Raw genomic sequence first — 22,883 nt, forward strand, 5'->3', positions numbered from 1 at the left:
TGACGATGCTCTTAGCGTTATCAATACAGGCCCTAAAACACTTGTTTGGCATAAGGGTAGAGTTTTGACAAGGGCTGTGGAAGTGAATTTTTTGCAAATTAGTAACTTTTTGTCCAATGACATCAAACAGATGTGGCCTATTAATTTAGGTGAGGTCAAAGTTAATCTAGAAGCTTTAAAGCAACCATATCGATCACAGTTTTATAATATTTTGAATGTATTCCAAGACTGTTTCGCTAAGGGTATATCCGAATTAGGTGTAACTAATTTGATAGAATTCGAAATAAATTTAGAAAGATGTGAACCTATTTTCTATAAACCGTATAGATACTCTGAAAGAGAGAAAGCTATGATTCGTAGTAATATCAAAGAGATGTTAGAAAATGGGATCATACAAAAATCTCATTCAAACTATTCGAGTCCCGATATTTAAGTGAAAAAGAAAAATGGCGATCACAGATTGTGCATAGATTTCAGTAAATTGAATTCTATTACACGAAAGGACAGGTATCCACTACCTCACATAGACGATCAAATCGGGCGTCTTGAAGGAAAAAAATATTTTTGTAGTATTGATATGACCCAAGGCTACTACCAAATACCTGTTGCTTCTAGATCAATAGATAAAACAGCTTTCGTAACGCAGGACGGACAATTCGAGTTTTTACGAATGCCCTTCGGGCTTTCGAACGCTCCAGCGACATTTCAAAGATTTTTGAATGATTTGTTTTCCGAACTGCATCACGAAAATATTACTATATATTTGGACGACATTATCATTTCTTCAAAAACAATCGAAGAAGGTCTCCATTTGCTAGAAACTGTATTCATAATATTGAAAAATGCCAATTTAAAACTAAACATAGATAAATGCTTTTTCTTTGAAACCACTATTAATTACCTGGGATACAAAATAGATGATAATGGAATACGTCCAAGCCAGCACAAAATAACAGCTGTTCAAAATTTCCTATTCCCAAAAATCTTCACGAATTACGACAATTCTTGGGTCTTAGTTCTTATTTCCGAAAATTTATAAAAAACCATGCACTCATTGTAGCCCCCCTAACAAAACTTAAAAAAAATCAGTGCCATGGAAATGGACTTCGGAAGAAGATTTTGATTTCGGTGAAATTAAGAAACGTTTTACGTCTAGACCTTCACCTAGTATTTATAATCCAGATCTCGAAACTGAGTTGCATACGGACGCCAGTAGTAAAGGAATAGCCGGCACTTTGTTACAAAAACATAAGGGGCATTCCAAACCAGTGATGTACTACAGTCGAATGACTTCTAAGGATGAGACAGTCTATCACTCTTACGAACTAGATACCCTTGCAATTGTGGAGTCAATTAAGAGATTTCGTGTTTATTTAATGGGAATACATTTCGTTATTGTAACTGATTGTGCTGCTGTACGTTCTACTTTTACAAAACGTGATCTTGTACCCCGCGTTGCAAGATGGTGGCTTGCAATTCAAGATTTTGATATCAAACACAGACCAGGAGATAAAATGAAACATGTAGATACCCTAAGCAGAAATCCACCCTCGTATACTGTTTCAAAAATTAATAGTTTTGATGGCTGGATATTGTGCATTCAACTCCAAGATCTTACCTTGAAAGAAATTTTTGACAAACTCAAACAAAAAAATTTCGATGTAGAATTGAAAAATACATATATTATTAAAGACAATAGATTATACAGGAAAACCGCCGACAACAAGGATAAATTAGTTATACCTAAATTTGCAAGGTTTAATATTTTACAAAAATATCACGTTGAAATTGGTCACATTGGATACCGCAAATGTGACTCTTCAATGAAGAGTAAATTTTGGTTCAAGGGTATGACTCGTTTTATAAGAAAATATGTGTATTCGTGTATTGAATGTTGGTACAAAAAAGACCAATATGGTAAGAAACACGTTTTCTTGTATCCTATCGATAAGCCCTCAAAGCCCCTGCACACCTGGCATGTTGACAATTTGTGTCCATATGTCAAGAGTGTTGGCGAATACTTTTACATATTTATGATCGTTGACTCTTTTTCTAAATTTTTATTTGCCAGGCCAACAAAAACTACTAAATCAAAAGAAGTGATACATATTTTGAAAGATTTTTTTAGCATATTTGCGGACCCAAAAGAATTATATCTGATCGTGGTAAAGCTTTTACGAGTAAAAGTTTTAAAGATTTCTCTATCAAATACCAATTCAATCACGTTTCAAACAGTGTTGCATCACCTAGGTCAAATGGCCAGGTTGAAAGATATAACTTAACATTAAAATCGGCAATTGACACTAGTACAAGTGCCGAATGCGAGTGGTATTCTGTGCTTCCGGATGCAGTATGGGGCATAAACAATACTGCTAATACTAGCACAGGATTCACACCTCATAAACTTATGTTTGGTTTTGATCAAGCAAGACATGTGGACTTAGATCCAGACAATAGTATTGCAGCAGATAGAGATCGTGACAGAGTAATAGCCAAAACGAAAATGGACAGACAAGCAAAGAAAATGAAAAAGTTGTTTGACAAAAAAAGAAAGCAAGCACCGAATTTATCGGTTGGTGATCTGGTAATGTGGAAAGACAGCGAAACTTCTCAGTAAGAAGCCTCGAGAAAAACAGGTGTCAAATTAGGTGGGCCCTATAGTATATCTGAAGTAAGGGAGAATGATCGATATAAGATAACTTCTTTAAAGGACATGAAAGGGTATAAGAAATACACAGCAACAGTACCCGTTGACCAACTGAAGAAGTATAAAGGAGGAGTGATAACAGACAGCGAGTCTGACAGTGAGATGAACAGTACTGATGAACTGTTAGACTTACTTGAAGGATAACACGAAGAACAAAGAGATGTGTAGAGCTCTGAGGAGCATATCATAAAATGATCATTTGAATGCGCTTGAAAGCATAAAAACATGAAAGTAACTGGCAAAAGAGCTCTGAAGAGCATAAAAAAATTATTAGTGGATAAAATGATATCTGTTGTTGCTACAACTACTTTTTTCTTTCATTTTTCCAGGACAGCAGGACGTAAACTACATGAAAACAAGCCGAGGACGGCTAATTATCAAGATGGCCGAATGTAAAGAAATTACTTGATTAGTGATTGGGTATACGGTATCATTACATTATACATTACATTATATTATACATTATCATTATTATTGTTATCACTATTTTTGTTGTTATTCAAGCTGTTATTAATTAGAACAACGGAAGATCCTGTATATTTTATTCTACTCCAGTTGATTAGTCATTTAGGGTTGAGTCAAGACATACGCTTTGTTTCTTTGTGTTTAGATTCTTATGTAAACCCGAATAATAGAAAGAATGATTAGAAAATATATTTGAGGAAAATAAAGCATACTTTTGAACAGTGAACATCGTTTATTTTGAATTTCACTAGTTCGGACTTCCATTGTGTACTATATAAAATGATTTGAAATCCCAGTCCTCACCCGAAGACGATTGTAGATACTAACAATCGAAACGTCGTGAACTAACGTGACTTGGAATCGCTCCACTTTTTATTTTTATTTTCTTTTTATTTTTACTTGTATTTTATTTCACTATTATTTCATTTCAGGTTTATTTTGGTTAATATAATTCTTATTTTCAGCTATTCATTTTTAATTCTTCTTTTTAGTTGTTTCAGGGATTTCAAATCATTTTATATAGTATACAATGGAAGTCCGAACTAGTGAAATTCATCATGAAACATTGTCAATCACCTTCAAACAATCGTTTAATTTATTTTCCGCTGTAACAATACAATAAAAGAAGTAGTATATACCAAAATAATATTACTAAATAGAAGGCGGCCTGCTGAGGTTGCACAACTAAATATTGAGAAATATAATGCACTAAATAATCTCGCTGATCGACGTGCACACACCGAGTTCGAAAATTGACTAACTGAAACGGAAAAAATCCTACTGAATTCTTACAGTAGAATTGTTATCAGGGGAAAACGTGAAAGTTTCAAATTTATTCACAGGAACACCTGCTAGTAAGATCAATTTGGGTGGGTAATCGTTGTATTTGTGCCTGAATCCGCCTGAGATGTTGGGAATATATATATATATGTACACACATCGGAAAAGTCTAGGGATATTTTTTACATTAGTAAACGAATGTAACTTACAACAAAATTTATTAAATGGTCAAAAATACTGAGTGCGCATATAAGCAAAACAAAAAAAAAATATGGCTCTTCTTTGGCACCCCGAAAAAAAATCATAATACAAAAAAAATTGGAATCAGTACAAAGTATGGCCTCCACGCTGGTTTATTACGGCCCTACATCTATCGTGCATCGACAAAATGAAATTTTCAATGTCTTGTTGAGGTACATTTGCCCATTCAGCGAATAAAAGCTCTCTCACAGGACGTTGTGTGAATGTTCCCCATATGCGGAGTAATTCTTCGTTGAAGCATGTCCCACACATGCTCGATGGGATTCAGGTCCGGTGATTGTGCTGGCCATGGCAATACATCAACTCTTTCGTTGGTGAGCCAGTCAGTCACTAGACGCGCGACATGTGGACGAGCATTATCGTGCATTAGGTGGAAGTTTTCACCAACAGCACCAGCAAACGGACGGACGATAGGTAGAAGAATGGTGTCGAGGTACTGTCGAGCTGTGAGGGAGCGATTTGGAAAACGAGATCGGTTCTGCCGCCGATCATGATTCCGCCCCATAGCATTACTGTACCACCTCTGTATGTGTGGAGTTCCTGGACGTGTCTCAAACGTTCTTTATTTCCAGGTCGTCTCCACATTCTTACTCGACGAGAACCTGGATGAAATCCAAATCTGGATTCGTCTGTAAACAAAACTGTGGCCCAATCATTTGCATCCCAGTTTTGATGTTCTTGATACTACTCTAATCTTCTACCGCGATTGCCTCTCGACAAAGGTGAACATCTAAGTGGCCTTCTGTTGTGGAGATCTGCTTCATGCAGTCGATTTCTGAAAGTATCACGACCAATGGTTACCTGGTGCGTCTGCTGCAACACGTTAACCAACTCAGGTGCTGTGATTGTCGGTTGTCTTCTTGCGGTTAAGACCAAAACTCGGTCTTGAACTGCAGTTGTAGCGCGTCCTCGCCCTGGATGTTGTTTGGCTGGACTGCCAGTTTCACGGAAACGCCGCCACAATCGACTGATAACACTTTGGGAGACCCCCAAACGAAGAGCTACATCATTTTGTCGCATGCCACCTTGAAGAAGCCCTACAGCTCTATTCATCTCAGCCAATGGTAAGTGATGGCGTTCCATGTTAAAGCACAATATTTCCAGTTTAATTGCTGAGCAAGAACTGCATAGAATGTACAAACTCGACACTTTTAGATTATTCATTTTAGCCGAAAACCTACAGTTTGTAAAAAACTTGATGAAAGATCAGTTACCGTTTTTGCAGGCTTTGTTCAACCCATAGAAATCTACAGGGTGGTCGAGTGAACCAATTAAATCGAAATTAAACGACCTCATGCATTTATTTTTATGATATTTAGTATGTTATAAAAATATCCCTAGATTTTTCCGATGTGTGTATGTATTTATATTATTATTAAATTTCACAATAAGGATTTGAAGCTTTATATCTTCTATTAATTATATGCGAGCGCTTTCGACAGCTGGTCGTACTGTCATCTCCTAGGCACTTCTCAAACTGAACTTGTCATCCTGTCGTCTGCCTCTTTATACGGTCCTAACGTCTCAACTCAGGTATTTCAGGTACTTTAGGTAAATTTGCCGGTATTTCTACTGCATCAGGTACTATTCTTTGTGTTAGATCTTCTCTAGGAATGTGTATGGTTTTGTTTAATATATGGAATGCGAGGTCTTGTTGAGTTTTGATTCAATATATTGATATATTCTTCGATGCTCCAGACTATCAAGGTTGCAAGTGCTGTTCACATCTCCAATCAGGTGGATGGCTCCTTTCTGGATGGAATTCAGCAGGTTCATGGTATGCTTAGTGGCGGAGCTCCGTACATGAGAACAATACTCCAAAGATGGTCTGATCTGAGCTTTATAAAACATGTTACACTTCGTTTTTGACGTTACGAAAATACTGCAAGGAAATACAATTTTGGATAGTATCGCGGCGACTACGTACTTTTATGTTGTCAAATTACTTGGTTTTGTCTCGTTAATTTTCCTCGATTGTTACCGTAATTCACCTCGGTGCACCTCAATCAAATATAGAACCCCATTTTAAGGAATTCAATAATAACGAACAGGACAACAGGCAGCAAGATTGTTGATGTTCCAAGTTCAAGTTCAGGAACGAATACAGGTACAAATGCAGGTACAAATACAGGTACAAATACAACTGATTACCTGACGAGGCATAAATACGCTTTACGAAGCCGAAAAGGTAGTCATCGAACAGCAAGCCATGATGGTTAAACCTCTGAAGAAGCTAGCCACTCCGACTGCGAAACGTCAGGAAGAAATTACAAAAATCCACGACGTTCAAACTCGAAAAGAAATGACACTGAAAACCTCAGCCGTGAAAGTCTAAATCATTTTGTCAATTGAAGTTTCAAATCAAAACAACGATTTCGAACTGTCATTAATTATTTGGAATGAACTTTTGTTAAAAATCCAATTATTATCGTATTACATCGATATTTGTTGTATTACCTACCTTAACCAGAGTTATGAAAAAAGAAGAAGAGTTTTTGACGATTGACATATGTTCTGGGAATATAATGATGACTGATAAATTGTAACAACATATAATGTTTTTATTAAAATAAAACTATATAAAGTAGTCAAAACTTCTATAAAGAGTTAATCCGTAGAACGAATAAAACAATATTGGATGCTGTTTTCATCATTTTGGGGTGTTTAACATCATATACTGAGTGTAAGTTCGAATGGCTCCTGCCATATAGGTGGTGATCTGTGATTTATGCTATGCGGGGGAGTATGCAAGAGGATCTTCCGGTGATATTTCGGGTGTGGTAAGACTTATCCGACAACCATTTTTATGGAAAGCAACAAGAGGTCCATCTCGGTGACAAAAGTGAGCCAGAGATCTTTTTCTCATTATACATAGTTTGAGATTTCATTTTCCACTAGTGTTGGAATTAAGAGAAGTTCTCCTATTTTTGGATTGGTATCCTACCTCTTCTGAGGGATCGAAAGTGGATGAAAATCATGTGGCTGTCACTGAAAATTCTCATAGAGAACTCGTAAAACAACACAGGTATTACATCTTTTTGAGTAAAGAAAAAGGAATAAAATACAATGATCTACCTTCTATAGGGTTCGTAGTCAGAGATTTAGTTGTAACTAGTGTCCGACCGAAAGTTGGGTTTCGGTCGAGTTTCGGCAAAAAACTGGTTTCGGTTTCGGCGCCAAACCTGCCGAAACTACGACCGAAACCGAAACTGCAATCGGGAGTTCCCGCGCTGTGCTCGGTCATGTTCGGCGCATTGAATTTTATACAATCGACGAAGACATTTTGCCGCTTCCACGTGCCTAATCATGTCGTGACTATTGTGATATTAGGTATCAACTCAAATAAGTAATTTTGTATTTAATATTTTTGAAAACCCATCAATAATATTCAAAAGAAGAATCTTCACCTACTCAAATGAACACCTCACCTATTTTAAGTATTTTTAAGGTACAATTAATATTTTTTCATGAATAAGGGTTTTTTATATTGATTTTCAATAAGTAAAAATGTTGAAGAGTGCATAACGCTGTGATTTAAAGATAAAAAAATAAAGACTGACTGATTATAATAACGTTTTCTTTATTTTTCCCTCAAAACATAATTCTTGTAGGGAAGTTTCGGTATCGGTTTCGGCCGAAACTGAGACCGTTGCCGAAATTCGTTTTCGGTTTCGGTCGCAAAAACCAGTTTCACTCGGACACTAGTTGTAACCACGTGTAGTTTCTTCTGAGGCTTCTTTCATATGCTGAAGCTCTAGAGTCCCTACAGTTTCTATCATCTGAGGCCAATTTATACTTTCCGGATGCTTCGCAGCTGAGGAGGCACCAGCAGAACTGTTTTGTTAAAGACACCACTGTTGCCCTGTATACAAAGCTGAGAAGTTCTTTGAGCTGAGAGTATATAAACCTGACCACACCGTATAGCAGAGAGCGTATTTCATCAATCCCGGTGAGTCCGTTCCATGTAACCATATGTATTGAAGAATACCACCAAGAATTCAATTTCCAGTCAATTTTATTATTAGTATTCATATCCATCTAATAGTGTAGTAATCACCTTTCATTCAATTTACCTCATCACAATATCATCATTAAATATAAAACCGAACATAGTTCATTGAAAACCAAAGTACACTGCGATATAGTTATCCTTATTATGTCACATTTAGTTTCATTGAGGTTAGTTATTCAGGTAGTTACTGAGACAAAAAGGTGATTTTGGTCAGTAATTATTCATTTTGAAGTTGAAGTTATTGTTTACCAATATAAGATTTGATTACAGTATTGGTTGCCTCTTCGATATTCATGTATGTATATTATTGGGAAATTTTAAGTGAAATAGTGATCGTCATTTGGTATTTTTGAGATGATTGAACATACTAATTTATCCTTGTTTGAACGTACCCACCCATCTGTCCCACTGAGCTACCAGTGTCTAGTTTCTACAGTTTCGAACTGGGCACTTAAAACACTTATTTTCTGTGGTCAACAACTTTTGAGATTTAAAACATCAAGTAAATCTTAGGCAGTAACATCAAGCCAAATTCAGGGGAAAATCTTTTATTGATCTTCTAACTATCCTCTGAACAGTTTAAAAAGGCTAACAAGTATCAAAAGTTGCTGAGGTGTCTACAGTTTTCTGGTTCGGAACAGTGTTTCAAACTTTCGAGAAGCATCCTTTGCAATTTCAGAGACATGATTGTAACTTAACATATTGGTGTCTATTTCAACCCACAATGAACGTATCGAAGCAGAAAGCGGAATTGTCTATGCTGACATTTTTATATCCGATTCGCAGACATTTATCTTTTTGGAGTAAACCGACGCTTGGGTTTTCGTGAACCTAGTTAGTTTCACCCCAATTCGAAATCACTTCTAGATCCTCATTAAGATATGCAACCTTCTGCTGCTGATGAGGATGTGCATCCGCAGCTGTTGTCTTGGAATTGAAATGGAATGATGAGACAAGTGTACTGTAGTCAGCAAAGCAATATATCGGATTCTTCGTTTTTTGATATACAATAGAAAGAGGATTGGAAATAATATGGATTCTTGGAGAACATCAGCGTTGTGTGATCTTTCAAGCCATAGCATCGACGTTTGACCAGCAAACCCTCATGATGACCCATTAAAATCAATACTCTCGTCAGGAAAATTACTAATTTATTGTATTGAAAAATTTCTATTTTCTGAAAACCAGCAAAAATCCGCACAAATTCCGGAGATAAAATTATTTGTTTCAATTCCATGGTCATGATTCATACTGCATTTCCATATTGCCTATCAAATTTTATCGTATATGACGTAAATAACTAAAATCATTTTGAATATCGAACGCTAATTCTCCGTACATCAGTTTCCATTTCAAAATTAATATTAATTATGAGCAGTTGATACACGTCCTTCCTTGCAAAAGCACTTTACCCAAACAATATCAAATTGTATTACGGTGATGGTCCCTGGATAGGTAACAAAAAATATTTGTTGAGTAGGCATAATTTCCCGATTTTTTGGTATTTTTTGACAAATTTTATCTTGTATTAATGAATAATATTACAGTTTACACCTGATAAATACGGCTGTAGGCCAAGGGTAAATTGTTCTGTTTTGCTCAGTAGTTGTCGCTTGCGCCTTCATCGATATTTGATTTTGGAAGTTTGCTAACGATTTTGGTTACGATTTGGATGAATGATTTTGTTTCAGTTTGATTGACTCATTGAGATTACGGTTTTATTCATTTGATAAGTTATTCTAGAAATTGTATTAGTTCATAATATCTTTTTTTTTTCAGTATTTCGGACTGGAATATTCTACATTTTGCTCCAATTTAAGATGCCGGAATATAAAAATTTTATGGTTACCCCACATATTTTCTGTAATTTGGTACGCGTCGTTAAGGTAGATATTGAAGATATTGGAGGGTCTATCAGTTCTTCAAATTTTGACATTCAATTTGTAAGAGTCTACAAATAAAATTAGGCATAAATAATAGGTATCGGCTTTGGAAATGCTGGAAATGAATTCGTTTCCACAAATACTGGGCCTTGATAAAATGACAAATACAAAAATACAAGATAAACGTACCAAGTCCAGTCAAATACCTGATGAAAAAGCACCTCAACAAAAAATCGATGAATGCATGAACCATACAGTTTTACTCAACGTAAAAAATCTATTGACTATGCATATTTGAAGATCGCTTACTTACAATGGTATATTACGATATTTATTTTGTGATCTGTTTCAAAGGAACTCATCTTCGGAGGAACATTATTGGGCCTGTTTTCGTAGAATATGCAATTTGCAATCATCGTGGGTGCAGAAAATTCCGCTTCGAATTTAATAAAACAGAAAATATAAATATTTGTAGAGCCATCATCAGATTTGATGAAGAGCAAGAGAATGGTGGTTCTGAACAATTCTCGTACCAAGTGAGAGGTTTTCAACGAAAACTTCTGAATAAGTATCATTTGCAAAATACTCCTTTACACAAAAGGAAAGAATATATTCACAAAAGCGATAAAGAATAATTGCAGAGTGGTAACTGGCAAGACATACGATCCTTATCAGTGTATCAAAGAGCCAAGTCAGAAGGTAAACCTAATTTTGATTTACACAAGGACCCTTATTTCAATCCAGTCTTACGTTCCATCGCAGATCCGGGGGAAATGAAATATATCCAATGACCATCAACTGAAATCATAGTATACTTGTACAGCAAATCAGTTAGATATTTTGGTGTCCAAAGGTCAAAAAGCAACAGCATATGGAAGTGTTATGAAGGTCATCAAAACAGGTAGTGTGTATTATTATGCTTTAGTTGTGAATATGGCTGGAAATATTATTCCAATTGCGGAAATGATAAGTTTGATAGATAGATATATAGATAGATATATTTTCACCACATTACATATATAAATACATTTATGGCATGTCAATATATTAATAGATACAATATAAAGTACACAATGAATAAAATTATACAATAAAACATATGATATTTTGAAAATGTTACAAACATAATCAAATGAGGCATAAATAAATAGCGTAAACAGAATGGAATATTTCAGAGAAGTGATGTGTTGAGTGCATGACTCAGTTGCTTTGTTGTGAAGAGAAACTCGTCTGTGGAATAAAAGCAGTGTTCAAGAATATATTTTTTTGTGCTTTTTTTGAACTGATCAAAAGATAGTGATTTGATTCTCTCCGGCAAGCAGTTATATAGATTGATATTCAGAGAATTATGTTGAGATTTGGTTAATCTATACCTTCGAGTTTTTAATAACTTAGCATACCTAGTATTATGGTCATGTATATCTGACTGGGTTTGTAACTGGTTGATATTTCTGTGTATTTCTAATAAGGCATTGTAGATATATAATGAAGGTAAAGGCATGATGCCAAACTTTATAAAGTGTGGGTGACAATGTTCTCTATATCCAACTCCAGCTAAAATTCTTACTGCTTTTTTTTGTTGTCGAAAGATGGTTATTGCACGAGTGGCATTTCCCCATAAAATTATTCCATAGTTTATCTGCGAATGAAACAGAGAGAAATATGTCATTCTCAGAGTATCAGGTTGAATTGCTTTTTTTAACTGCCTCAAGAGAAATAGAGTACTTGCTAATTTGTTACAGAGCTGTTCTATGCGATTCGACCATGTGAGTTTGTCATCAATAACAATTCCGAGTAGCTTGACAGTATTTCCCATTTGTAAGTTCATATTAGAGGAGAAGGTTATTTTTTGGGATTTGCTTGCGTTCAACTTGAGTTTGTTTGCAGTAAACCAATTTTCAGCACGTTTTTCAATGTTATAAGAAGAAGAAGTGAGTTCCATAAGGTTTTTACCGGTACTCATCAAAGTAGTGTCGTCGGCGAATAGAACACTTTTATTGGGTAATAGGAAGTTGCATAGGTCATTTATATAAATTACAAATAAGAATGGCCCAAGCACTGACCCCTGTGGGACACCATGTTTTATAGGTAGAAAGTCCGAGTTTCTTTGGTTAACAGTAACACATTGTTTTCTATTTTCTAAATATGAACTGAATAACTTCAATGCCACCCCTCTAATACCGTAATATTTGAGTTTCAAAATGAGTATCTCATGAGAGACACAATCAAAGGCCTTCGACAAGTCACAGAGTGTAATATCCGTGAGTACACCTTGTTCCAGACCCTCAACTATGCCTTCCAATATATTAAGAATTGCAAGAGTTGTAGAGCGATTTTGTCGAAACCCATACTGTGCATTGTTCAAAAATTGGTTTTTTTCAAAATATTTCACTAGTCTATTTTTCAGAATTATTTCGATGATTTTAGCAAATATGGAAATAATGGATATTGGTCTATAATTGTCAATTTCTGTAATATCTCCCTTTTTATGAATAGGAATAACTCTGGTAAATTTGAAACTATCTGGAAAAATGCCTTCACTGAAGATCAAATTGATCATTGATGTTAATGGCGCAAGAATTAGATCTGATGTTTGTCTTATGATATGGCAATTTAAATCATGTGTATCTACTGATTTCGAATTTTTTAATGCATTAATTGCATCAAGAACCTCATAGCTTGTGACTCCCGTTAGAAAAAAAGAATTGCATGGCACAGGAAAATGTTTGTATTGGATCAATTCGTCTGATATATTGGGTAACTGGTTTATTATATTTTCAGCAACACTTGTGAAGTGAGCGTTGAAAGAGGTTTCACATATTGGAGTTTCAGGGTTACTTTTAGTTTTCCTATTTAACTCATAGTTTATAATTTGCCAACTAGCTTTTGATTTGTTTTCTGATGTACTGATATAATGTCCATATGAATTTCTTTTTGCTTCTTTCAATTCCTTCCTGTAGCTTTTCTTAAGTGAATTGTATGCCACCTTATCAGTAGGATTTTTCTTTGTATCATAGATACATTTTACTATTGAAAGTGTGTCCCTCTTCTCCTTCGAAGAATTATTGTACCATATAACTGGCGGTTTTTCTCCAATTTTATACTTTTTATATGGAAAGTGTACTCCCACATAATCAGCATAAGTATCAACCAGAAAATTTGCTAGAAAGTTGATACCTAAATTTGTGTTTTCAAAAATACCCCAATCAATACTCTTGAGGGATTCTCTGAATTTTTCCATTGAGGAGTAAGATAAAGATCTTTTCATAATTATGTCGGGTTTACATTCAGTGATTTTGTTTAAGATTATATATAGTCCAATATGGTCAGACAGACATGGATCCAATACACCTGAAGTCATGTTCTGTTCCTCTATATTTGTCAATATATTATCAATGCAGCTGGATGAATATGCTGTTATCCTGGTGAATTCAGATATGATTATAGTGAGGCCAAACGAATTTAGTAAGCATTTCAATTCAGATAAGACATTCGAATTCGACTTGAAATTAATGTTAAAATCACCCAGTATTATGATTTTATTTGTACCTCTTACGTATTTATTTAATAAATTTTCCAGGTTTACCAAGAAAATTTCAGCATTTCCCAAGCAGGATCTGTAAAGTGTTATTATTAAGACTTGGTTTGATAATTCTAAGCCACAAAATTCAGAGTTTATCTCATCATTCAAATCCTTTAGTTGTAATGGTTTAGACTTTATATTATTTTTTGTAAATATAGCTACTCCTCCGTGTCTATTATGTATTCTACAGAATTCTGCTGCCAGAGAGAATCCTGAAATGTTGATACTTTCAAGATTTGTTTTTTCTTGCCAATGTTCTGATAGACATATTATATCAAAATTGAATTTGTTCAGAAAAAGATCAATTTCTTCAGTTTTATTTGATAGGCATTGTATATTTATATGAAATACACTCACCACATCGACCCCCTTCAATTCCTTAGATAAAATAAAATTTGTGAATTCTACATGAGACAATGAAACTGATGCGGTTTCCTCCTTTGTAGTGTTCGACAATTTTTTGGAATTCCCCAAATTTATCAATATTGGTGATTTGTCATTAGAATTCAATTGGAATCTTTCCTTGCTCTTTCTAAAAAAGAGACTGGTCCCACTGTAGGTCCATCTGTTCTGAAGTCATATCTGCGATATCCCACACCTCGAGGCCAGAAGGATGGTTTGTAAAAATCTTCCTTAAATTTAAAATCCGCCGATACCATAAAACTCTTGAATCCGTTTTGTTCTTTTAGGAGAGTTACTGTAAAATCCTGTGCGTTTTGATTAATCTTTTCCTGTAAGTATTCTTGAATGTCTTTTTCTTCAACATCTTGATTAACCCTGTATATAGACATCCATACTCTTGGATGCCGTCCTCTGAATTTTCCATTTCCATCATCTGCTTGTCCAATGTTTTTCCGATGATATTTTTTAGGTCTCCTTTCCACTGTTTTCCACTCACTATGTTCTATCTCATTCTTGTTTGGCTCTTCTTGATCAGTCAAATTGATGATATCATTCATCAATTTGAGCTGTTCCTTCTCAATGTTGGACATCTCATTTTGCTTTCCATCAGAGCTGGAGTTCCCATTAGTTTCGGCAGATGTTGCTTGATGCTGCTACTATTGCTTTTTTTTTTGGTGAAAATTCAAGAGATTTGTAACAGCATAAGTTCAAAGATCTTGGCCAGTATTTGGCGTCATTGTATGTGATTGGAGTTTTGCGAATATCAGAGGAATCACATCTCCAATTTACCATCGAAAATGAGGATGAGAACTTCAGTGTTTCATTTCTCGATACCAAACTCATAAGGAGACATGACAATTCGTTAATCACGACTTGGTACACCAAACCTGGCGCTTCAGGTAGATTCCTGCATTACCAATCATTTCACGATAACAAACAAAAAATCAATCTGGTCTTATGAATGAAAAACGGAGTGATCCTCACAAGCCACTCCACCCTTCGGAACCATAATCTCAAAAAACTTACAAACTTATTTATCACCAGTGGATATCCACCCAAATTAATCAACAGTTTAATCTTCAGTCGTTCCACCACTCTTACTGAACCCAGTGGGGTTGATGCTCCCCTTCCCATACACAATGCTGTGACTTTCAAATATTTTTCCATTCCTCATATCGAAGGATTATCTTATAAAATTAAAAAATATTCAAACCTTTCCAAAACATTACAATTTCATTAAAAAATACAGTGATAGTAAAAAACATTTTTTCCAAATTAAAAGATAAAACTCCAACGCTACACAACTCAGGCATAGTTTATGGAATTCCTTGTGCAGAATGTAACCAAATATACATAGGCCAAACTGGCAGACTCCTCAAAGATAGAATCACAGCACACAAAAGTGATATAAAAAACAACAAAAATAGTTGCACTTTAGCCCAACATTCCATCAACCATGACCACAAAATTGCATATGACAATGTCAAAATATTAGACCAATCCAACAACGTACACAAAAAAATGTTCCTAGAAATGACAAACATTTTCAAAAATCCTCTCAGTATGAATTCTAGAAGAGACATAGAAGGACTTAGTATAATCTATACTTACCTACTTCACTTAGACAATCAAAACAGATGCACCAACCATCCTGCTACCAATCCAATATAATAAAAGTCAATCTGCACATCACAATGATTGGAACTATCATTCAATAAACCTCTTTCAAACTCTTTTAACTTAATCAAAAAATAAAATTACATTCAACCATTCATCTATCAAATTCAATATGTGCTGTAAATGACAAGACAACTGTTCACTCTTCCAAGATGTTAACCAAAACAAAATTCTATTAAATTCATTTTTGAAAATTCATCACAAATTTCAATTGCACTTCATTCCTGTCTGATGATAAACTTAGTCACTTTTGCATTCCATACCACAGACATGGATCTTTTCTCCTTTTCCAATATTTTAAAAAATATTTTTTGACAAGACAATTGACAGTTGACTTGGACATGTCCCTTTCACAAGATGTATAAAAATTTTAAACAATTTTATTTTACAACAATCTAATGTTATTAGTGCCATCCACATTTTATTATAATGTTCTGTTTTAACCAGTTATCCAGTATCATGAGTGTTCATCAATCATCACATTTTCAAAGTGTTTTAAGAAAACAATTCTTCTCATGCTTGCTTCATATACATAACCTCAACTTTCGTAAGTAATGTACAACAAATTTTGACAATTGTTAAATTTTCATCTTATCATCTAGAGTTTCTGAAGAAGAGTCAATAAAGTCTCGAAAGCTTGAACAGAAAAAAGAGTTCTCATTTTTCTCTGTCTCCGACTGCACACCAGTTCAAATCCCCGTGCTGTTTCTTAACTTAGCCAGTCGTGCTAACCGTCATATATATATATATATATATATATATATATATATATATATATATATATAGTTTCATCAAATGCGGCAAAAGATGGGTACAGTTTGATGAATGTGCTGATTTAACTGGCCTCCAGAATGATGTAATATGGTCTGACGAAGCCAGTGACATAGATTTCAGTATCTTCTGCCATCTATGTCGAATCCAGAGATACCCTTTCCAAACCTCCAAAAAGTCTAAGAAGATTATCATTGCAGAACCAGAGTTGAGATAATTCGTTTGGATTTACAATACTTTTGTACATGTTATCAGTACACGAGAAATAAATGAAGAGAGTCGCAGATTTCGAGATACAATTGATTATCGTCAGCATCTCAGATAGCATTATACCACTGCATTCATCAGTTCACAAATGAGTATATGGATAGTTCAAATCTCCCAAAAGAATTGGATTTTCACGATTTGGATTACATAGTTTACGTACCAGTACGTAAGCTAATAAGCTTCTTTTCCGAATTGTATATGGCATTTCCGATGATGAGTCAATCAACTATATTGAGAAATATAGAATTGTCAATGAAATGGAAGACCTCGATGAATCAGACTATCCTGTTGATTATACGCTTGACATGGTCTTTGATGAATTAATAAAATATTCACATTTGCTGACCTCTTATTTTAATGATCCTCAATTACTCACCCCAATTTTACGTAACGTGACTCAAACAGTGTTGATTGTAACTTTGGTTATATAACAATTCTCATACTGAAACGCAACCTTAATTTTTCTGTTCATACAAGTAGTGCTATGCTGATACTTTTTTTTGTTCTGTACATTTTGACAGAAGGCAAATACTTGTTCGAAGGACAGTGGACGCTACAACGTCAATCTATGTAACAACAAACACAAGTAGCTTTGAAATGAAAAGTAATTTATTAACTCTGCAAAGTCTGGGTTATGGGCCCAGTTACTTTCTAACAGCAGGCAGTCAAAGAAATGAGTGATTTCAAACCTGAGAAGTTTGTGAGGTTAGGCAGTCAAGTAAGGTGGTATAGACATTGGCGGGAACTGTGGAAAAACTGGAAAAATGTTGAGGGAGAACTCGATCGAAGTAAAAATTTTCGACGGCACAGGGTATGGAAATAAGGAATTTCCTGTCAAGCTGCTTCTAGAGCATCATGAAGTGCTACATATAATTTCTGGCGAAGCCCCAACCGATGCAACACTAGTAAGTGCATGGAAAAAGAACGGTTTGCGTGCAAGGAGTCTGATTGTACAATGCCTGTGTGACAATGTACTCGAGATGATCAAATGTAAAACAACAGCCAAAGACATGATGGGTACACTGAAAAGTATATACAAGAAAAGTGATGTTGCGTCTTAAGTTCAGTTGCAGCAGAAATTACGCAATATGAGGTACAGTGCAACCAGTTCGCTGAATGAATATATTGTGGAATTTGAGAGGACAGTGGCAGAACTCAATAATGCCGGTGGAAACATAAATGACATGGAAGTAATATCACAGCTCCTGGCGTCCATATCAAGACCTCTGTATCAAAGTGTCGTCACAGCAATAGACATTCTATTCTTTCGAAGTAGGAGTGTAGCCAAGTGGTTCGGCGTGGGTGATTTGTTCCCTCACTCGAATTGATTGCCGTGTTGGTCGGTGGTTCAAGCCCTAGTCTGAACGATCGATCTTCACTTGCTATCATCCAACCCGTGTTAGGAATCACACGTTAAAAGGTAAGACCTCGTTAATCCTTAACTCGCACAAGTTTCGACTTCTGAGGGTTGTCGTTCGTAGGGGTGCGATAGCTGGTTAACGGAAAAACAGATTTTAAACAGACAGAATTACGTTGGATTTTGTAAAAAGCAAGCTAGTTGCTGAAGAGCTGAGGCATAAAACAAGCTGCACAGAGACAAGTGGCGAAGGAACAAGTGCGGCATTTTACAGTGGGCAGAAACAAGTCACGAAACAGTTTTCATTCAAGTGTTATTTTTATGTTTTACGTGGGCACAAAAAATCTGTGTCCCACAAGGAAAAATGAAACCAAGAAAGCAAACGCGAGGGTAAACACAGCTGAAGTATCTTTCATCACATGCTTGTCCAATGAAAAACTAGAAAATAAGGAGAGCATGGTAAAATTTGTGGTGGATTTAGGCTGTTTACAATAAGTAATAAGTTTACAATAAAATTATCACAAGTGTAGATGCAAATGACGGTTGAATATTCTTCTTAGACGCTCCAGGTGGAACTGGTAAAACCTTCCTTATTAATTTACTTTTGGCGAAAGTAGGAAGTACTCTCGGCATTGCCCTGTCTGTTGCGTCGTTCGGCAAAGCTGCTACATTACCGAAGGTGGTCGAATTGCTCATGGTACTTTCAAGTTATCACTGAATTTAATCACTGCCGAGACTCCCTTTTACAACATCTCCAAACAAAGTAATTTTGCTGAAGTTTTAAAAAGTTCAAAAATAATCTTGTGGGACGAAATAACGATGGCTCATAAAGGTGGTATTGAAGCCTTAAACAGATCACTAGGGGATATTAGGGGTAATACAAAATTAATGGGCAGCGTAACAGTTTTGCTGGCCGGAGACTTTCGGCAGACTCTACCAGTGGTGCCAAAGGAAACCAGAGCTGACGAAGTAAAGTCGTGCATTAAGAAATCTAATTTGTGGCCCCAGGTTAATATTCTTAAGCTCTTTAAAAATATGAGAGCACATTTGGGCGGGGATGAGTCTGCTGGTAGATTTTCAGATCTTCTTCTTAATGGTGATTTTTCATCGTTTGATGGAATGATAACCATCCCGGAAGAATTGTGCACAGTTGTTACTATGGTTCAAGAATTGCTGTCTAAAGTTTATCCAGACATTATTCATATACTTGACAAGCCTATTGGATGGTTATGTGAGCGTACCATACTTACTCCAAAGAACGATCAAACAGCAGCTATCAATGATATTCTGCTCATGTCGTTTGAGGGCGAAGAAAAGGTCTATACTTCGATTGATACTGTGGTTAATACGGATGACGCTACTAATTACCCTGTAGAATTTTTAAATTCATTGAAACCGCCAGGTTAGCCTTGTCATAAGCTTATTCTGCGTGTGGGCACTTCAGTTATGTTGTTGCGAAATTTAAAACCACCAAAACTTTGTAACGGTACGAGACTGCAAGTGAAAGCGTAACATCGCAATATAGTGGAAGCCACTATATTAACTGGGTGTGCGAAAGCTGAAACTGTATTCATACCACGAATCCCATTAATACCTAATGGTATCCCGTTCGAATTTAAACGATTACAGTTTCCCCTAAAAGTCTGCTTTGCCATGACAATACACAAGTCTCAGGGACAAACTATCAAATTTGCGGATATTGAGTTGGGAGAACATTGCTTCTCTCATGGACAGTTTTATGTTGCTTGCTCACGAGTAAGTTCACCCAATAGCTTGATAGTTTCAGCGCCCAATGACAAATTAGTTAAGAATGTTGTGTACGAAGAAATTTTGTAGACCCTAATTTTTTACACACGCTAAACAAAATTAAGGCCGCAAAAACTATACTCAATTAATAATAATACTTCTTAATGCGAGCGAAGTCGCGGGCAAAAGCTAGTTAGAATATAAATTGATCAATATATCCTTAGAAAGTGGCACAGCAAAGGTATATTCCAAGGCTTTTACAAAGTGAAAGAGCAAAGTCGAAACAAAAGCACAAGATATTACTTCCGGAAGAAAAAGAACCCACGTAGAAGGAATGTTGAAGTCTCTTGTAGGATGGACATGTGTCACTGGGGATGAGGCACCAGAAATAGGTTTGGTGAGCATTACAAAATTTTGCATACGTTTAATGAATCAATGTAGTAATTTCACATATTTCTTGGTTTTTGTAGGAAACAAGTGTCATCATGGCTCCAGAAAATCCAATAGAGAATACAGGAATGTCTTCATCAGCATATTTTAGTAATATTCCCGAAACTGAGAAGACTTTACAAAAAACTTCAGATGCCTATCAGGAAAAAATTAGAATTGCAAAAGAATAAAATGAAAAGATGTAGACGATTGGAACCCAGTAGAGAAATTGTTACGTTGGCAACAGTAAGTATTGAAACAATTTCATAGGAAATAAATAGTAATGTAGCTCGATTGCCAGACTGCTATAAAAACCAAAATAAAATATTACATAAGTTCATATACAGGGTCCTGCAACAGTGGCGCGGTGTTCCATATCTCTATATAGGAAGCAGATAGGAATCTAATTTTTTATAATATTACCTTATTGCTCGAGCTCGACAAAATAAAAATATTGGCGGTCACACAGGGTGTTCGATTTTTTCTGGGCGGATCCCAACTGTGTCTTTTTAAATGGCAACCTATATTTTTTATCGCTTTTTCGGTTTCTTCATAGAAAATAAAATAAACTTTATGTATATCTGCACTTCGAAAATATTGATGGTTTTCGAGATATCTAGCATGACAGGTTTTTTTTTCCAATATTCGTCACTCAGAATATTTGAAATTATAAAGTGGTGCCAAGTCCAGTTGAAATTTTTTTTGGTCGAATATTCTACATTGGTAACTCTCTCAAACGATATATCTGAAATCGACCTGTGATATACAGGGTATAAAAAACCGCTTGCCAAATATTGTAAATGAAAATTTGCAAAATCTTCCTTATATTAAATGGAACACCCTGTATATTATTGATCCATAAGAAGCGCCAACGAAACCTCTACAAATTTCATTAAGTATTCCCTATGGCTAAGTTCAATAGTCTTTCTTAAATAAGCATTTCTTTCGAAAAATGGTCATTTTTTCAAAGCGAAATCCATTTGACGACTGATAAGAATATACAAAAAATACCCTTTCCTTAAAATATCGCCCATTCCTAAAATTACCTGTTGCTAGATAAACAAGTTGCGAATTACACCACAAAATGGACGTTCTTGAATAGTTACAATAATTTCAAAAATCTCGGAATTTGTGCCATATTCTTTCGGTCTAAAACAACCTTTCAGCGAATGAAATATTTATTGGAAATCAAGTAGTCTGGCAAATGACAGAACAAAATATTTGGCTGCAAATGAATATTGAAATTTTTAGTCAATCGTGAAGTTGAACTGTCGGTATAATTTCATCAGAATGTTGTTATCAAAAAGTGATTTGATTGATATGATTTTCATATTAGGTGAATCAGACAGGAATTGTTTATTGGCAAGTAGAATTTATTCTCAACGGTATCCAGATAGAAGGCATCCAGATGAAAGATCTTTCCGAAAGGTCTTGGGACGATTCGTTGAAACTGGATCTATTAATTATTCCAAACATGAGCGCATCAAGCCAGCTACTAATGAAGAAAATGAATTGCAAGTTCTTCTTGCTGTTGAAGAAGATCCTAGTAGGAGTCAACGACAAATTGGGGAAATAGTGGATATAAGTGAGAGATCAGTGCAACGAGTATTGAAGAAACATCGCTTGCATCCATACCACGTTCAGTTACATCAAGAACTACTGTATGCTGATTTCGAGAAAAGAGTGAGATTTTGCAATTGGGTGATGAACAAAATTCGTCGAAACGAATATTTTTTCAATAATATTTTATGGTCGGATGAATCGACATTCCATAAAAATGGATTTGTAAATCGACATAATTACCATTATTATGCGACAGAAAATCCTCACTTATTGAGACAGGTGGATTATCAACATAGGTGGTCGATAAATGTCTGGGGAGGCATCATTGGAGAATATGTAATTGGTCCATACTTTTTTGAGGGACATATGAATGGTGCAATGTATCTCAATTTCTTACGAAATGATTTACCAGGTTTGTTAGATGATATTCCTCTTGACCTCCGCAATAGAATGTGGTTACAACATGATGGTGCACCTGCTCACTATTCGGCAGAAGTGAGAGATCATCTAAATGAAGTATTTCCCAATAAATGGATAGGACGGAATGGGCCTGTACGGTGGCCCGCTAGATCACCAGATTTGACGAAACTAGATTTTTTCTTATGGGGATACATAAAAAATATGGTTTACGTTGAGCCACCAACTTCTCCCGAAAATATGCGACTTAGAATAACGAATGCTTTTCGCAGCATTACACCAGCTGTCTTGCGCAGGGTAGAACAGTCTTTCAAACATAGACTTCAGCTCTGCATTCAAGAAAATGGAAGACATGTTGAACATATTTTATAAAAGTTTCATTATCAACCTTAATTAAACTCTCCCTTTTGTAGTTTTGTAATTTGCCAGTTGACAAATTTGAATATCTAGAACTCAAGCTCTAAATGAATATAATAACATGAAAAAAATAGTTATTTATAATGTTTCTTTCTTTTAACTTGTTTGGTTTGATATTGCACGATTTATGAGTGAAATTCTGCATC

The 22,883-nt window shown here is 35.4% G+C and overlaps 1 protein-coding gene across 1 annotated transcript; it reads left to right on the forward strand.

The window, feature by feature from the left end:
- Positions 1-18,984: 18,984 nt before the first annotated feature.
- Positions 18,985-19,572, forward strand: LOC141482434 (uncharacterized). Its single transcript, XM_074175717.1, has one exon. It carries the CDS (start codon positions 18,985-18,987, stop codon positions 19,570-19,572), a length of 588 nt encoding a protein of 195 aa, XP_074031818.1.
- The last annotated feature ends 3,311 nt before the right edge of the window (positions 19,573-22,883 follow it).

Source organism: Leptinotarsa decemlineata, unplaced genomic scaffold (genome assembly GCF_025532065.1).
Source record: "Leptinotarsa decemlineata unplaced genomic scaffold, Ldec_3_MD MMD2_P_RNA_scaffold_14, whole genome shotgun sequence".
NCBI lineage: Eukaryota > Metazoa > Arthropoda > Insecta > Coleoptera > Chrysomelidae > Leptinotarsa > Leptinotarsa decemlineata.

Coding starts and splice junctions, on each gene's coding strand:
- LOC141482434 (XM_074175717.1), top strand. CDS start 18,985: ATGGCTCATAAAGGTGGTATTGAAGCCTTAAACAGATCACTAGGGGAT.